At 43.8% G+C, this 13163-nt stretch overlaps 1 protein-coding gene across 8 annotated transcripts in view; it reads right to left on the reverse strand.

Annotated features, from left to right (window-relative positions):
- inavaa (innate immunity activator a) overlaps positions 1–13163 on the reverse strand; it is a 47757-nt gene that overhangs the window by 18620 nt on the left and 15974 nt on the right. For 2 of the 8 annotated variants that reach the window (XM_088639950.1, XM_088639948.1), the window contains exons 1-3: positions 8787–9252; positions 4421–4539; positions 2202–2335 (exon numbers count right to left, since the gene is read on the reverse strand). In XM_088639950.1, the coding sequence (XP_088496076.1) occupies positions 2202–2335; positions 4421–4475 (189 nt within the window). In that variant the 5' untranslated portion in view covers positions 4476–4539; positions 8787–9252. Of the gene's footprint in view, positions 1–2201; positions 2336–4420; positions 4540–6101; positions 6487–8572; positions 8626–8786; positions 9253–13163 lie in introns of those variants that run through there. The other 6 variants (XM_088639949.1, XM_088639944.1, XM_088639943.1 and 3 more) reach the window with 6 other exon arrangements.

Below are 13163 nucleotides of genomic sequence, written 5' to 3' on the forward strand. Positions count from 1 at the left end.
CCAACAGCCAAGCTTCTATTATGCAATCCCACTTTTGCTCCTCTTTGCCAGAGCCTGTACTGTGTTGCGAAAAGAGATTATGAGCTGTCATGTCTGAGACAGACACTAGATCACATCTGTATCTGAACGAATTAACATATGAGGGGTTGGAAATAAGAAGAGGCCTTTTTACTGATAGCAAAACCAATTCCAGAATCTCATCCAGGCGTTTTGTGAAGGATTCTACATCTGGGCTAAAAAGTTTGTTCCAGACCCCTGCCACTCATTATGCAAAGAACTGCCTGCTGTTTTTTGAAAAAATAACTCGTTTCTGTTGTGACCTGAGCACACCTTTCATAGTAGTCCAAGATTACAGCTGCATAATTCTGCTCTTCAAAAATTGTTAGTCTCTAGATGAGTCTTAGCTTTTTTTTTTACAAAGAAATTCAAAAATGAGACACAAAGTGGAATGTGGCTCAAAAAAAAAACTTATTTTGTTGGGATTACGTTTGGCCCAACACACTATCGCCACCCCCGAGTGTGAGGACAAAGTCACATCAAAGTCACATCTGTTGTAACAGAAAAATAAATGGAATCTGATTTCATGCAAAACATCATTTCCAGCAATAAGTGAAACCTGGTCTTTGAGATAAAACAAAAGTAAAGGAGTTATTTATGAGAAGCCCATGGTCTACCACGTCTGGGGTTTCAACATTTGCAGACAGCTGTCTTGGCACCAGATCTAAGTAAACATGGGTGTCAAAAGACAGTGATCAACTGAGCCTCCAATCCCCGTTCCAAATCCCTCTTGCATTCAGCATGGAACTAAAGGCAGAGGCTCCTAACATTACTGAAATCATGGCACCAACTTGCCCCAGCAGGCTGGTCAAGCGATAGTCACAAGCAGCAGGCAATGAGATTTAGAGCACAGATAGCTTGCAACACTGCTCTCTGTCACACTGCTCTTCAGCTTCTGTAGTAGTTAAAGTTCACAACGATATACAGTATTAACTGGGTACACTGTATAGTATCCGTTCACAACGATATACAGTATTAACTGCTCACACACTAAATTTCAATGCCATGAGAGGGACACCACTTATCCAGGTTTGCTGCCATGTATGTCAGTTCAAGATAACAGCAAGTAACCATTTATAAATGAGATTTCCCATTTCCTTCATTCACAATCACATTACCTTTGCAGAATCCCTGAAGCTTGAATTAGGCATTTTTCCATGAGGCTTTCTGAGTGCTGTTTGGAGTATATCAGGCTCCAGTTAATCTGACAGGCAGCACAGATTCGTACAATTAAGATTTAATATTCATACGGGGAAAATTGATCAGTCAAAAGAGTAAACGTGAAAAAAGTTAATTCCCTAAAGAAACAGACTGAAAAGGAGAACAAGTAAACCGAGATCCTAAAATTTAAATTTTTAATGTAAGGTTTCTAACAAGTATCGTTTGCAACTGCAACCACAAGCCAAACACCGCAAGCAGAATCATTATTCAAGATGGAAAAAAACAGAAAACACCTTAACCCTACCCAAAGAGTTAGTATTTCTTATGAGAAACTGCCTCTGAAGAGAGCTAAAACCTTCCACCCAATAATGGAACTTCTCATTAAATAACACTTTAGTCATTGCTGTGGTGGCGATGCATGTGAACGACACAAAGATACCTGAGCAGCCATGCTTCGGCAGGTAAATGTCATTTTTTGATTCCTAATCGATTGAGCATTTTTTAAGATGTCTCAAGACAATCCGGTAATAGCTTTTTGAATTGGTTGTATTTATGAGTCGCTTTGCATGCTGCTGAGATTGCTGCCAACAGCCAAGGCCTGGAGTTTATGCCAGTTTACACTGATCTAACCTGCTCTCTGGAGATTACAGCAGACAAGAATATTCCCAATTCAAAAGAGGCACACGTGTTTAGTTCTTTACTAGGGGTTTCTTGGGTTACACCACTGATTAACAGCTCTTCTCTGAACTCTGGAAGTATGGCTTCTCTTCCAAATCTCAAGCTAGGTTTGGTTAGCCAACCAAAAGAGACGACCATGGATTTTGTGGACTGAGCAAACTCTAGAAATACAATAAGCCCCAGAGAGCTTTCCTTGGCTGCATCAGGCACTCTATACGGACATATAGAGAGGCAGGGCAGCCCAGGAGTCAAGGCAGGACTCCTCAGGGAATCAGACGGGGATCAGACAGGCGTGCTGCACTCACAGCCTCTCGAATACACAGTTTCTTCAGCTCCAGCAGGCATAGCTCCAGCCGGTCCTCCAGGGACTTGTGTCTGAGCTTGACGGCTCTGGTGTGGGTGCTCAGGTCCTTCATGGGTGTAGAGGGGCTGTCTGGACCTGCAAAACACAACCACAGCACTGCAGCTTCCTGTTTTAACATGCAGCAACATTGCCTTGCGCTGGATTCCTGGTGCACCAAATGCCTAAACTCTATACTTTCTCTCTCTTTCAATGGGATTTCACTGTGCTGTGCAATATTGATGCTTTTTTTACCATGCTAATTCATAAGGAGTTTTACAAGGGCCCCAGCCTGTGGAACGGGACCCATCTGCAGTTTGGAGGAAAATCAATGTGCCCATCAAACACAGAAACAACTGCGATCAATTTCACATCACGTGAACAATCCTTGCTCTGCCTCAGTATCGCTCTTTTTACTAGAGCTGCCTAGACTGCGTGCTTAGGGTCTGGTAATGGCCGTATCGTGTGTAATATTTTTTCGAGAAAGATATTCGGAATGGAACTGTATATTGAGGTTTTCTTCCTTGTTGTTTACCAACAAGGGTGTTTCGATCAAAAAGGAAGAGTTTGAATGTTCTCCCGGTCTAAAGACCTCTGTAAAACTCTGTGTCATGGTCAGTGCATAATGGACCTTACATTTGGATGGGTAATTTATAATCCCAGGAGTCTGGCACATGTTATTAAGTCAAAGAAGTCTAAATGGTGTTGTGAGAAAGGACTGAACCAAATTGCAATCTGCTAAAAAAAAAAGGTATTTCACATATGTTTAATCTGGCATTTCCTTAAAACCCTATGTTAAATTAGTAACACCAATCTAGTGGGTCAAGCAGCAAAGGTGCTTGCTTTGAGGTCAATGACCCATACGAGAGCGAGTCTGAGCCTGGGTCTTGCCACCGGCTGACGGGCACCAGGATTGCTTAAGCGGTGGCGCACATTGGGCTGGGCACCGCCACGGAATGGGTGGGATTAGTCAGCACCGGCAACTGCTGGAAATTTCCCAAGAGCCTCCAGACTTGTGGCGACATCAACGAGAGAGGCACCATTCCTCCAATCAGTGTGGACTCTCCCAAGAAGCTGTGTGTGCAGAGTGTGAAATGATGGATGGTTCAACTTTCTGCCCTTCCTCACTCATGTGGGTACAGGAGTCTCCTCTGTGAGTTAAGCTGTACAGACACACCAGGCCATTCCAGACAGAGTAGTTAGAAGCTGAAAACATGACCTTAATCTGTCACTAACTGACTACTCAGATGATACCTGACAGGATTGGCCTTTCACCTTTTTCTCCTAGAACCTGCTTAGAGTGATTCGCATTTTGCTATGCTCTTTTTTGTGTCTTCTGTCTCTCTCATTTAGTTTTAGTCTCCTTTTTGCAAGGGAATATGTGGAAGGGACATGGGACAGAGTCTGGAAATTCTGTATTTTTCCTTTTCATGAATTATTCTCAGATACCACACCGTACCAACAATCCGTGTGTCCTGTAACACGACTTTCACATGAAACTTATAAATCATCTATTTTTGTCGCTTTAGAGAACAATAAAAATACTCGGCAAAAGAAGCAGTTGAAAAACACAAAAACTGTTAAAAAGAGCATAGGCTGGATGACTGTCAAATACCAATTAAGCATAACAAAAACAAATCAGGGCAGAAACAAAGCAAGTGTAGACTGGAACCACGAGGGCGGCGTTTGTTAACATTCCATATTCGCACTGGGTTCATGCTAAGAGCCAGGGAGCAGAAGCCACTTCTTTTGTTTTGCAAAACCACTGGGTGCTTCCATGATGAATCACAGCAGGTAATGAAAGACCGCACATCATTAACCTCTTCCCCTGAGCCGAAAAGGTGCGACTTGGAGAATATAAAAGAGACATCGGTACTTTATTGGCATGTCAACAATGCTGAGCACGTGCAAAACAGCTCCGAGCACAACCAGATTAGGTGGCAAGCAAGGAATGCCACAGAGTGACACTTCTGTCAAAAAGGAAAAAAACGGCCACTGAGCGTAATTGATCACAGTGTGCAAATGGAACTGTATCTCAAAAGCAATGGTTCTCAGCCTCGGCTCTGTCTCCGTTTCAGGACTGCATGCAGTCGCGATGTCTTTTTGTATGAAAATTATTAGAAGCTTGCGTTTCTCAGAAAGAGTAAGGGCGTCCTGGACAGACGAAGAAGCAGTGCTGCTTACCAGACTGCAGAATGATCCCACTGTCCGTGTCACTCGTCTCATCTTTACTCTCCATTTTGGGTTCGGTGTCTTCTGGTCTCTAAACAGGAAAGAGGGAATTTCCGGGTCATCGGCAGTGCCTGCAGAAAGGGAAAGTAAGCACAGAGCATGCTTTAAAAAGCAGATCTTTTTTTCCCCAAGTAGAACCTGATCCTGGACGCACAGAGGCCGCAAATGTCACAGTAGCACCAGTCTATGGGCTTCCTTAACCAAGTGTACTGAACAACAGCAATATTGAGGAAAATTTGGGATTCACATGGTGGCATCACATAATGCAAGATCTCAACTGGGAGTTCCCAATGTTTGCAGAACAAATAGAGCATCAGGGTTCCAATCCAGGCTGTGCCACCCCTGTTCCCTTCAGCCAGAATGTCCCCAGCTGTGATCCCAAATCCGTAGAGTGCCACTTGGCTTCAATGTGACCCTCAGCCAGGGCTGAGGTGATGCCAGAGGGGGAGCTGTGGTAACACAGGCAGCAGTAGAAAGAGAAAACTTGCTGTGCTGCGAGATCCTGCGTTGAAGACAGCACATGAACGATCTGGTTCTTGTGATGCCACTGTCCTCCGGCCTTCCTTCAAGCCGAATCTGCAGTGACATCATTAAACCTGCGACTGGCCTAACAGCCCTGCTTTAGAAGAGCTTTGAAATTACTCACGAATTTAGGAGGGTAAAGACTTCTTGTCACTTTCATTTAGAAGTCACTTTCAGAGCTCGAAAAAAAGTCAGTTGAAGGGATCATTCCCTCCTATGAAGTTCTCCACAGCACAGGCTTAACGTCCGCTTTGATCTCACGAACGTGGTTTAGAGAGTCCTGAACAAGGCAGTAGAACTGTAATCGGAGGAAAACTGGAAATGCGGCGAACAAATGCTTCCATTTCTTGACAGAGAAACGAAAATGAAGGTGGGGTTGGAGAATTGGTTAAAAGTTGTACTTCAGGCATAAAACATTCTTCACCTGTTGGAATGTAGAAGCGAGACTAAGTGACCCTGGAGTCTCACTCTAAAGAAAGTCAATTTTTCCAAGGCAAGAAAAAAAAAGAGAGAAAGGTTCCCAGCATTTCAATCCTATGGCTGAGAATACTGCTGAGAAACACTCTTGAATGCTGATAATATGCATGTGCTAACAAAACACACACACGGGGGTTTGTGATGTGATCAAAGGTATGAGGCTGAGGGAGTGAGCTGTGGCTTTCTTAAAGACTGATGTCCATTGCACACATCTACAAACTGACTGGGTATTAGTTTATACAAGTCACTGAAAGAAATCGTGCTGGGGCCAATTCGGCACTCCCAAATCCCCGCACTGCATACCGGAACACCGCTGCTGAAGATTGGGGAAAAACACTGTTCCTCAGCCAGGTTGCCCAACACGTGAAAGTCCCACACAGGCACAAACTAGACTCAGGTGCCTCACTCTGAGTGTACAAATTACACAACATCATGGGTGCCAGAGTAAAATGAATGAATAAATCTTTACAACTGGACCTTAACTGTTTTGTTTTTTTCACTGAAGTCCTGGGAATGAATATAAAATTCCAAATTGACAGTGAATGCAATAGATGCAAGAATGTTTTAACTAACCCATCCACGTCAAAGAGATGTACACTGCCTATTTAACTGAAGTATGTTCTCACTTTCCTACCTGATTTGCAGTGTTGCAGGGCTGCTGTGTGTCACTCAGGTGGAGTTACACTTCTGCGGTGGATGAAATGGGTGAAGTAGTTTGGGATCTTTTAAGATGAAAAGAGCGACAGAAAGCCATCCATTCATTATCTAACTGCTTCACCCAATTTAGGGTCACGGAGGAGCAGGAGCGTATCCCAGCGAGCAACAGGCACAAGACAGGATACACCCTGGACAGTGTCCATCGCAGAGCACAGATACGGACACAGACATAGATGAAACAAACTCTAAGAAGGACCATTTTCCACTCAGTTTTCCCAAAAGCCGTTAAATTACCCCTGTGTTTTTGGACTCTGGGATGAAACCCACACAAATGTGGGTACAACATTCAAAACTAAATAGACAGCACCTCCGGTCCAGAATTGAACTCAGGGCCACAGCACTTTTTTATTTTTATTTTGATAATGTGGTCATCTACTCGGAAGGAAAGCCTTTCAAGAAAGGTAGGGGTTGCCACTGAACTGATTTATAGTTGCCTCTTCAGTCAGGAGGACAGAAGAAAAGATACACATGACAGGAGGTTAGTTGAGCCCCTCTGACCTGTGTGGCGGCTAGTTGTTAAGTAATCCAATGATCTCACCCAGCTCTTTCTTGAAAGAAAAGTTAGAGAGAAAACCTTTTGCACGTGGGGCACAGTATTACTATGACACTCCCAAGACAAGACTCCGTGTTGGGTACAAGACGCAAAGAACAACGTGCTTTATTACATAGCTGTGACCTGTCAAGCTACCCTGAAGAAGCCCCGATCATCTCTGAAGATGATCTAACCATGTCAATGCCTCAGACCAGACATCATGACGTCTGCCTGAAGCCTCAGGTTTGCTTGGAGGGTAATGCTGAGTGATGTCACCGATGCCCGACTCTCCGGCCCAGCAGAGCACGGTGATGACTGAGTCCACAGGTCTGTGACACACCATGTACTGTACTGTTCCCATGTGCTGTGAGTTTCTGCAGTTTCCGGTGACTCACACACATACTGGCACCCGGAGAGCCTGCGATAGCGTGATGTCAGCGCAGGGAGAACTGCTTGCAGTTAAAGCCAACACAGAGAGCTTATCTATGAGCACAAGCTCATAAAGTGGGCTGGCACACTGATAGGCCAAGGGTGGGTAGATATACAGCAGCCACAGCTGTGATTCAGCTGCAGCAACGTTACTTGGAACGCAAAGCAGGAATACAATTGAAAATTAAAACAGTCACACCCTTGAGAAATTAAGACTCATGATGAACCACAACTGCAGATTAAGAGCAGTGGAGAAAAAACAACCTAGCAAATAAAAAAAGAAGAAACAATTTGTCATTTTGCTTGTATGTCAGTGTGTATTAAAGCAAGGTTAAGAGATCTGTGTGAACATAAACACACTGAAAATGTTTTAGAACATTTAGATCACAAACATTAGCTGTGGAATACAGTAGACTGGCTGTGGAATACAGAAGATTAATTTGCTCCCCTTTTGATCAAACATCTAGACAATCAACAGGAGGTGGATTTTATTGTCCTATATATATATATAACTCAAAAGTTTAAAAAACCGCACAAAAAACTTGTCTTGCTGTTTTATGTCAAAGGGATAATTTAGAATCCATACAATAAACAGATCCTTAAATGTCACTGTATTACAATAATCCCAGCGTTAAAACTTTAAGCAGGTACAATGTCGTATCTGCATTACAATTTTACAGCCAGATCAAAATTAAAACAAATCGTCACCCCACCCGCTGGCAATACATTTAAAAACCCACTGCCGTGCTTCGGCGATTAGGAGAAGCAATCAGCCTGTATTGGTATTGTAATTAGCGAGACGGCTTCAGTCAGGCGACTCGCCTGCCTGGGGAGACCGATTGAGATTCCTTCGCCCCTCAGGAACCAGACTAACACCGGACAACAGCTTCCCCAGAAGAGTCAGCACCCTGCGGCCGGACGCTCAGCAAGTAATGCCGCTTTAATAAACATCACCAATAAATCCCGTTCCTTACATTCAAACTGACCAAACAGCACATATCTGTAAAATCCCGAAAATTAACGGTAAACCCATTCACGTAACCTACGGAGTCCTCAAATACACGGCGAAAGATCTGCGAATTCATAGGTAATCGCATTTGAGGAAGTAAGACCCATACCGCTTCCCAAGTGCAGAAGACATACAAATCATTTGCAACTTAAATTTCTATGTGATTCATAAATCACATTTTCAGCTGCTGATTTTCACAAATACTAATCTTTGAGCTACTTTAACAAAACAAATAGAATGTGGTCAAAATCCATATTCAAGGTATTCGCATTCTTTAATGACTAAATCTAAATTACTATTCGACATTGTACGAAACAGCCCGACCCACAACCTTATAAACAAAATGCGTATATTCCCATTCACAAGAATGAGAATTTGTCAATAAAACGCAAATAGAGAATAAATAAGACATGTCTACTTCTTTAAAAATTACGGGAGTGAAATCTGCACACGAAATATCAGTATTGCAAGCACACGAACGTCTCTCCCTCATTCTCAAATGCAAAAGTTATACCCGAAATTAAAGGAACAGCAGGATAAGTTTCAGAAGGAAAGCCGAACAAGAAAGACCGTGCGCTTAAGCAGCCAAACGCATGGACTTTCAGTGCAACAGCTCGGTCAGAAGTACTTACAGTGTAATGTACGCGCCACCGGTGTTAGCGCTTTCAAGCTCAGGCGCACTCTGACCCGCTGTCTGCGGGTTGCGCTCGCTGGTGGTAAGCGGGGCGTGGAGCCTCCTGTCCAGGGAGTGGCGAGGCAGCCCGCATACCTGTCCAGCCCCTGTTCGGGGAGGGGAGAGGAGGAGGAAACAACAGGTCTGTAGCGGAGCCGCAGCCCGGTCGGAGCTGTGTAAATAGCTCAAGTAGGCAGCCGCGTCAGCATAGGCTGCAAAGGAACAAGTAAAGGTTTATTCCATGCTGAAAAGAGAAGAAAGGAAACACAATGTTTCGGCTGTGGAGCCTGCTTCGGGTGTCCGGGAAACACGTTATGTTTCCTTTCTTCTCTTTTCAGTTTGGAATAAACCTTTACTTGTTCCTTTGCTATGTAAATAGAGCCGACACTGCTGCCGGGGGAGGAGGTAAAAGACAAGACTTGCTTTTGCCTGCTTTCCCTTTTCGCTTTTTGGGTGTGCTCGAAAGCCGGAAATCGTTTGTAGAAAGGTACACTTAGCTAACAATGCCGAAATGTAAATAAACATGGTTTCGTGTGAAAGGGAAACTAGAACACATTATTGTTCTCAGGACAATATTTATCAGTCCGTTGTATTATACATGTCCCACACTACATCAAATAATACTTTATTAATTCATATGCTTATCATAATTAGTAGTAAGTTAACCTGCGGTTTGCAACTAGAGTACAATCAGAGAAGAAGGGTAGCTATAGGAAATGTGTTGTTGCTGGAAGCCGACACAATTTATTTAATCGTTTATTTAAGACCTGCAGACACCCACTGGTATTCTTGTGAAGTATTTCCTGCTAATTCGGATGTGGTATTTGTGTTTTGGGATATCACCCGCTTTTTTGAATATTGATACGTGAAAGGATTTGCTAGGAGGATCAAAGCAACAATCCTAATGCGACGACTTAAGCAATATTAATTGTTAATAAAATGTTTAGTCAGTTCAGTAAGGAGCGCTTGTTGACGTCAGGAACTGTCGAGTCAAGCCCTTGAGACAATAGAGACCAGACTTCTTACAATGACTACAGTGTTTAAGGCAAAACCGTAGAAAAAAAATACTTCCCAAGATTAAATATTGTAGCTTTCTCGGGTTCACGTGGGTATGCGCCCTCGCCGCTGCCGCCTCAGGTCGGCCCCCTACCGCTGGGGACTCGAACCCGGGTCTCTGACGTTATTCAACAGGGACCCAGCCAGTTGAGCTAAAGGGAAATCTCCCGTTAGCCTGCTGGCTGAGGTCCCTACTATTCACAGGCTCTAACAACCCACAATGGTGGCCGTATGCGTTACAATATATTTCTCCTCTTTAATCTTTTGAGCACCATAACAGATGACTTTTGACACTTTTAATGAAATTTTTTACAGTTTTTTTGGCATGGGATACAAGTCTCTTGCACAATACTACAAGATATTTGGTAGAATAATCCATAGGGGTTTTAAGATAAAAAAAAATGTTGTATTTCATTTTGCAAAATCAAATAATGAATTCCTCCTGACTGTTTTCTCATAAATGAAGTACTAGACATAACAATGATCTTAATAATTCAGGAACCACAGTACTGCCACTGCTAAAGCAAGATGAATTAAAACCAGTGGGGGAGCGTTGTGGTGCAGTGTTTAGCATTGCTGCTTCGCAGTGCTGGGGGTCCCAGTTTAATTCCTAGGGGGCGATCTGTCCACCCACCTTCTAACCAAACGTTAGAAGACCAGTTCTTCCAATTCAGGGCTTCAGGGGTGCGGCTGCCAATCCCAGTAAGCTGTGGGCACAAGGCAGGGTACGTCTTTGGATGGGATCACAGGGTGCACACACACACAACACCAGGCCCAAATTTTACAGAGGCCAAATAATCTACCAGTACATGTTTGGAGAAAACCAGAGCACCTGGAGGAAACCCACACGAACACAGGGAGAACAGTATGGTCCATGCAGACAGCAATACACTATAAAACATCTCTGAGATGGTACAGAGTCAACTGTTGAAAGATATAAAAAGAAAGATGATAAAACTGGACCCTGGTTTGTGAATACCACGTTTTTATCACTACAATGTCTGCAGATCCATGTTTAATCACAAGAAGTATAGTGAGAATAACATTTTGGCAAACAATTTCTTGCCGTTTTGAAAACTGAAAGGGAAATACTCCACGACAACAACATGACTAAACTAATGCTCTAACTGCAGGTGTTATGGCTGCTGACAGTTTAAAGACCAAAGTCTAATTTGCACCATAGTGATTTATGACAGACTTCTCCCATATTGAACAAGGCAGTCATTATGGCTACTTCCTCTTAGTTGGCTTGTTTTACCCCAATAGGCTCTGAATAACTGTGCAATATTCAGTCCCACTGACATAGCAACACATAACTCAGATTTTATCGTTAGGCCCAGTCATACTCTGAAAAGTACCCCAAATACATTTTTGCATCTAAGCGTACTGTATGAGTCTTTAACCAGGAAAAGAGACAATCTGCCAAAACAGCTAATTTAGCTGTAAAGGTAAATACCCCACCGGAAAAACAGGAACTGAAGTTAGTTTGTCCTTTGACAATTAACTTGCAGGATACATTTCCACAGTTAGCCAATTGAACATTAGTTTGGGAAACAGGGGATTTGGCACAGTGATTAGCAAATGAATGAATTTTATGTGTGATAACCCAAAATATCATTCACAGACCCCCTATTTTCAAAATGAAAGTCATACCAAATTTCCATCTGTGCCCTTTGCTTTAACGAGCAGCACAATTTACTTGAATAAAATTCTCTAGTTGCATACTTTATTACATCTGCTCTGCTCTGTCATCTGTAATTCTGTCTGCTTAGAATGTCACCTCAGGGGAAGCCCATGAGTGGGATGATCATTCTGATCATTTAAGCTCATTAGAAAAATTAGGAAATTACTGTCACACAGTCAGAGGTTTCTGATTTGTCTGCTCTCTAAAAAACTGTATTCAAGTACGCAGTATACTTTGCCGAAGAGAAACAGATAATTCACACAAACATTTGGCTGATATTTGTATCCAAAGCGCTCTATATTAGCAACCATTTCTACAGCAATGTGACTGCATCAATCATCGATCACACATCAATGTCCCACCTGGGATTTGAACCCAGGTAGAAATCCAGAATCTTCACTCCTGCTCCACAGTGGCAGTGCTGCCCAAATTCGTTTTGAAGAGATTCTGCACCGTTTGTTTGTTTGGGGACTTGTGCTAGTAACTACAGAACATCCCCCTAAACAGCACGGCCCTTCTGCACCTGCTGGAGATGGTGTTGTACGGGCAAACAAGACAAGCACGGCTGAGCCACAAACGCAACAGGCGGTCTCCCACCCCTGGGCTGCATTCTATGCACGTTCCAACAGCCTGCTGGGCCATTCAGGAAAGAAACAAAGAATTTCCATGTGCTGTAGCGGCGGCATGCTCCACACTCTCTCTACAGTCAGCGACACCCAGAGCCTGGTCTGCGGTCAGGCACTAGAAAGCAAACTTTGGACCGTGTGGTGGATGAAGAGGTTTAAAAGTCACGCGGCACCCCTATGCAAGAAGTACAAATATTAACATCCAGGTCTCGATGGACACTCACACTCTGATAAAAATACTACTAGGAACTTTACTCTTTCTTTCCTCAGTAGGGTCACATCCAGTTGTAATTCCTTACACGGGCATGTTTAATGTTTAGAAACTGTTAAAAAAAATGCAACTTGGAGCACAATATTTTGAGGAAGAGACAGGGAGGTACCGTAATGACATACACAGGAACTGAGAGGTAACTACAGGCATTGAAACGTTTCTCCAGAGTGTAGCAGTTTGACCTTCGGGGAGCTGTCCCAGAGGCACACAGCCCTCCTCCCACCAGCCACACCACTGCCTCGGACAGATGGTGTCTCCGGCAGGAATGCCAGCCCATTCCCGGTCTCCGCAGCACCTGTTCGCCTCCTCCCTGTGCCACGCGTGGGCGGCGCCCAAACAAAAACCTCCGGTCGGGCTGGAAAGTAAAAAGTGCCTTCGGTGCGGAGTCAGAGCAGCAGCGCAGCCCGGGCAGGCCGTGTCGCTCAGACCCTGCAGGAACGTGTCAGAAACGAGGAGGTGCGAGCAAAGAGCTCGGTCAAGCTGCTATAAAGCACAAACATCTTAGAACAGGGGGTCTCCAGCTTCAGTCCCTGCAGGCTACAATCCGGTGCTGAGTAAGTTTCTTTAAATCACCCAAGGACTATTTTACACTACCAGATGCTCATGGTTTGTCAAAAGCCTGTTGGATTGTGGTCTGTGAGTGCCAGGCCCTGGCTGTATGAAACACCTTGAGTACATAAGTTTTGAACGTGCAAACTG

This window comes from Lepisosteus platostomus, chromosome 7 (genome assembly GCF_059453375.1).
Source record: "Lepisosteus platostomus isolate fLepPlt1 chromosome 7, fLepPlt1.hap1, whole genome shotgun sequence".
NCBI lineage: Eukaryota > Metazoa > Chordata > Actinopteri > Semionotiformes > Lepisosteidae > Lepisosteus > Lepisosteus platostomus.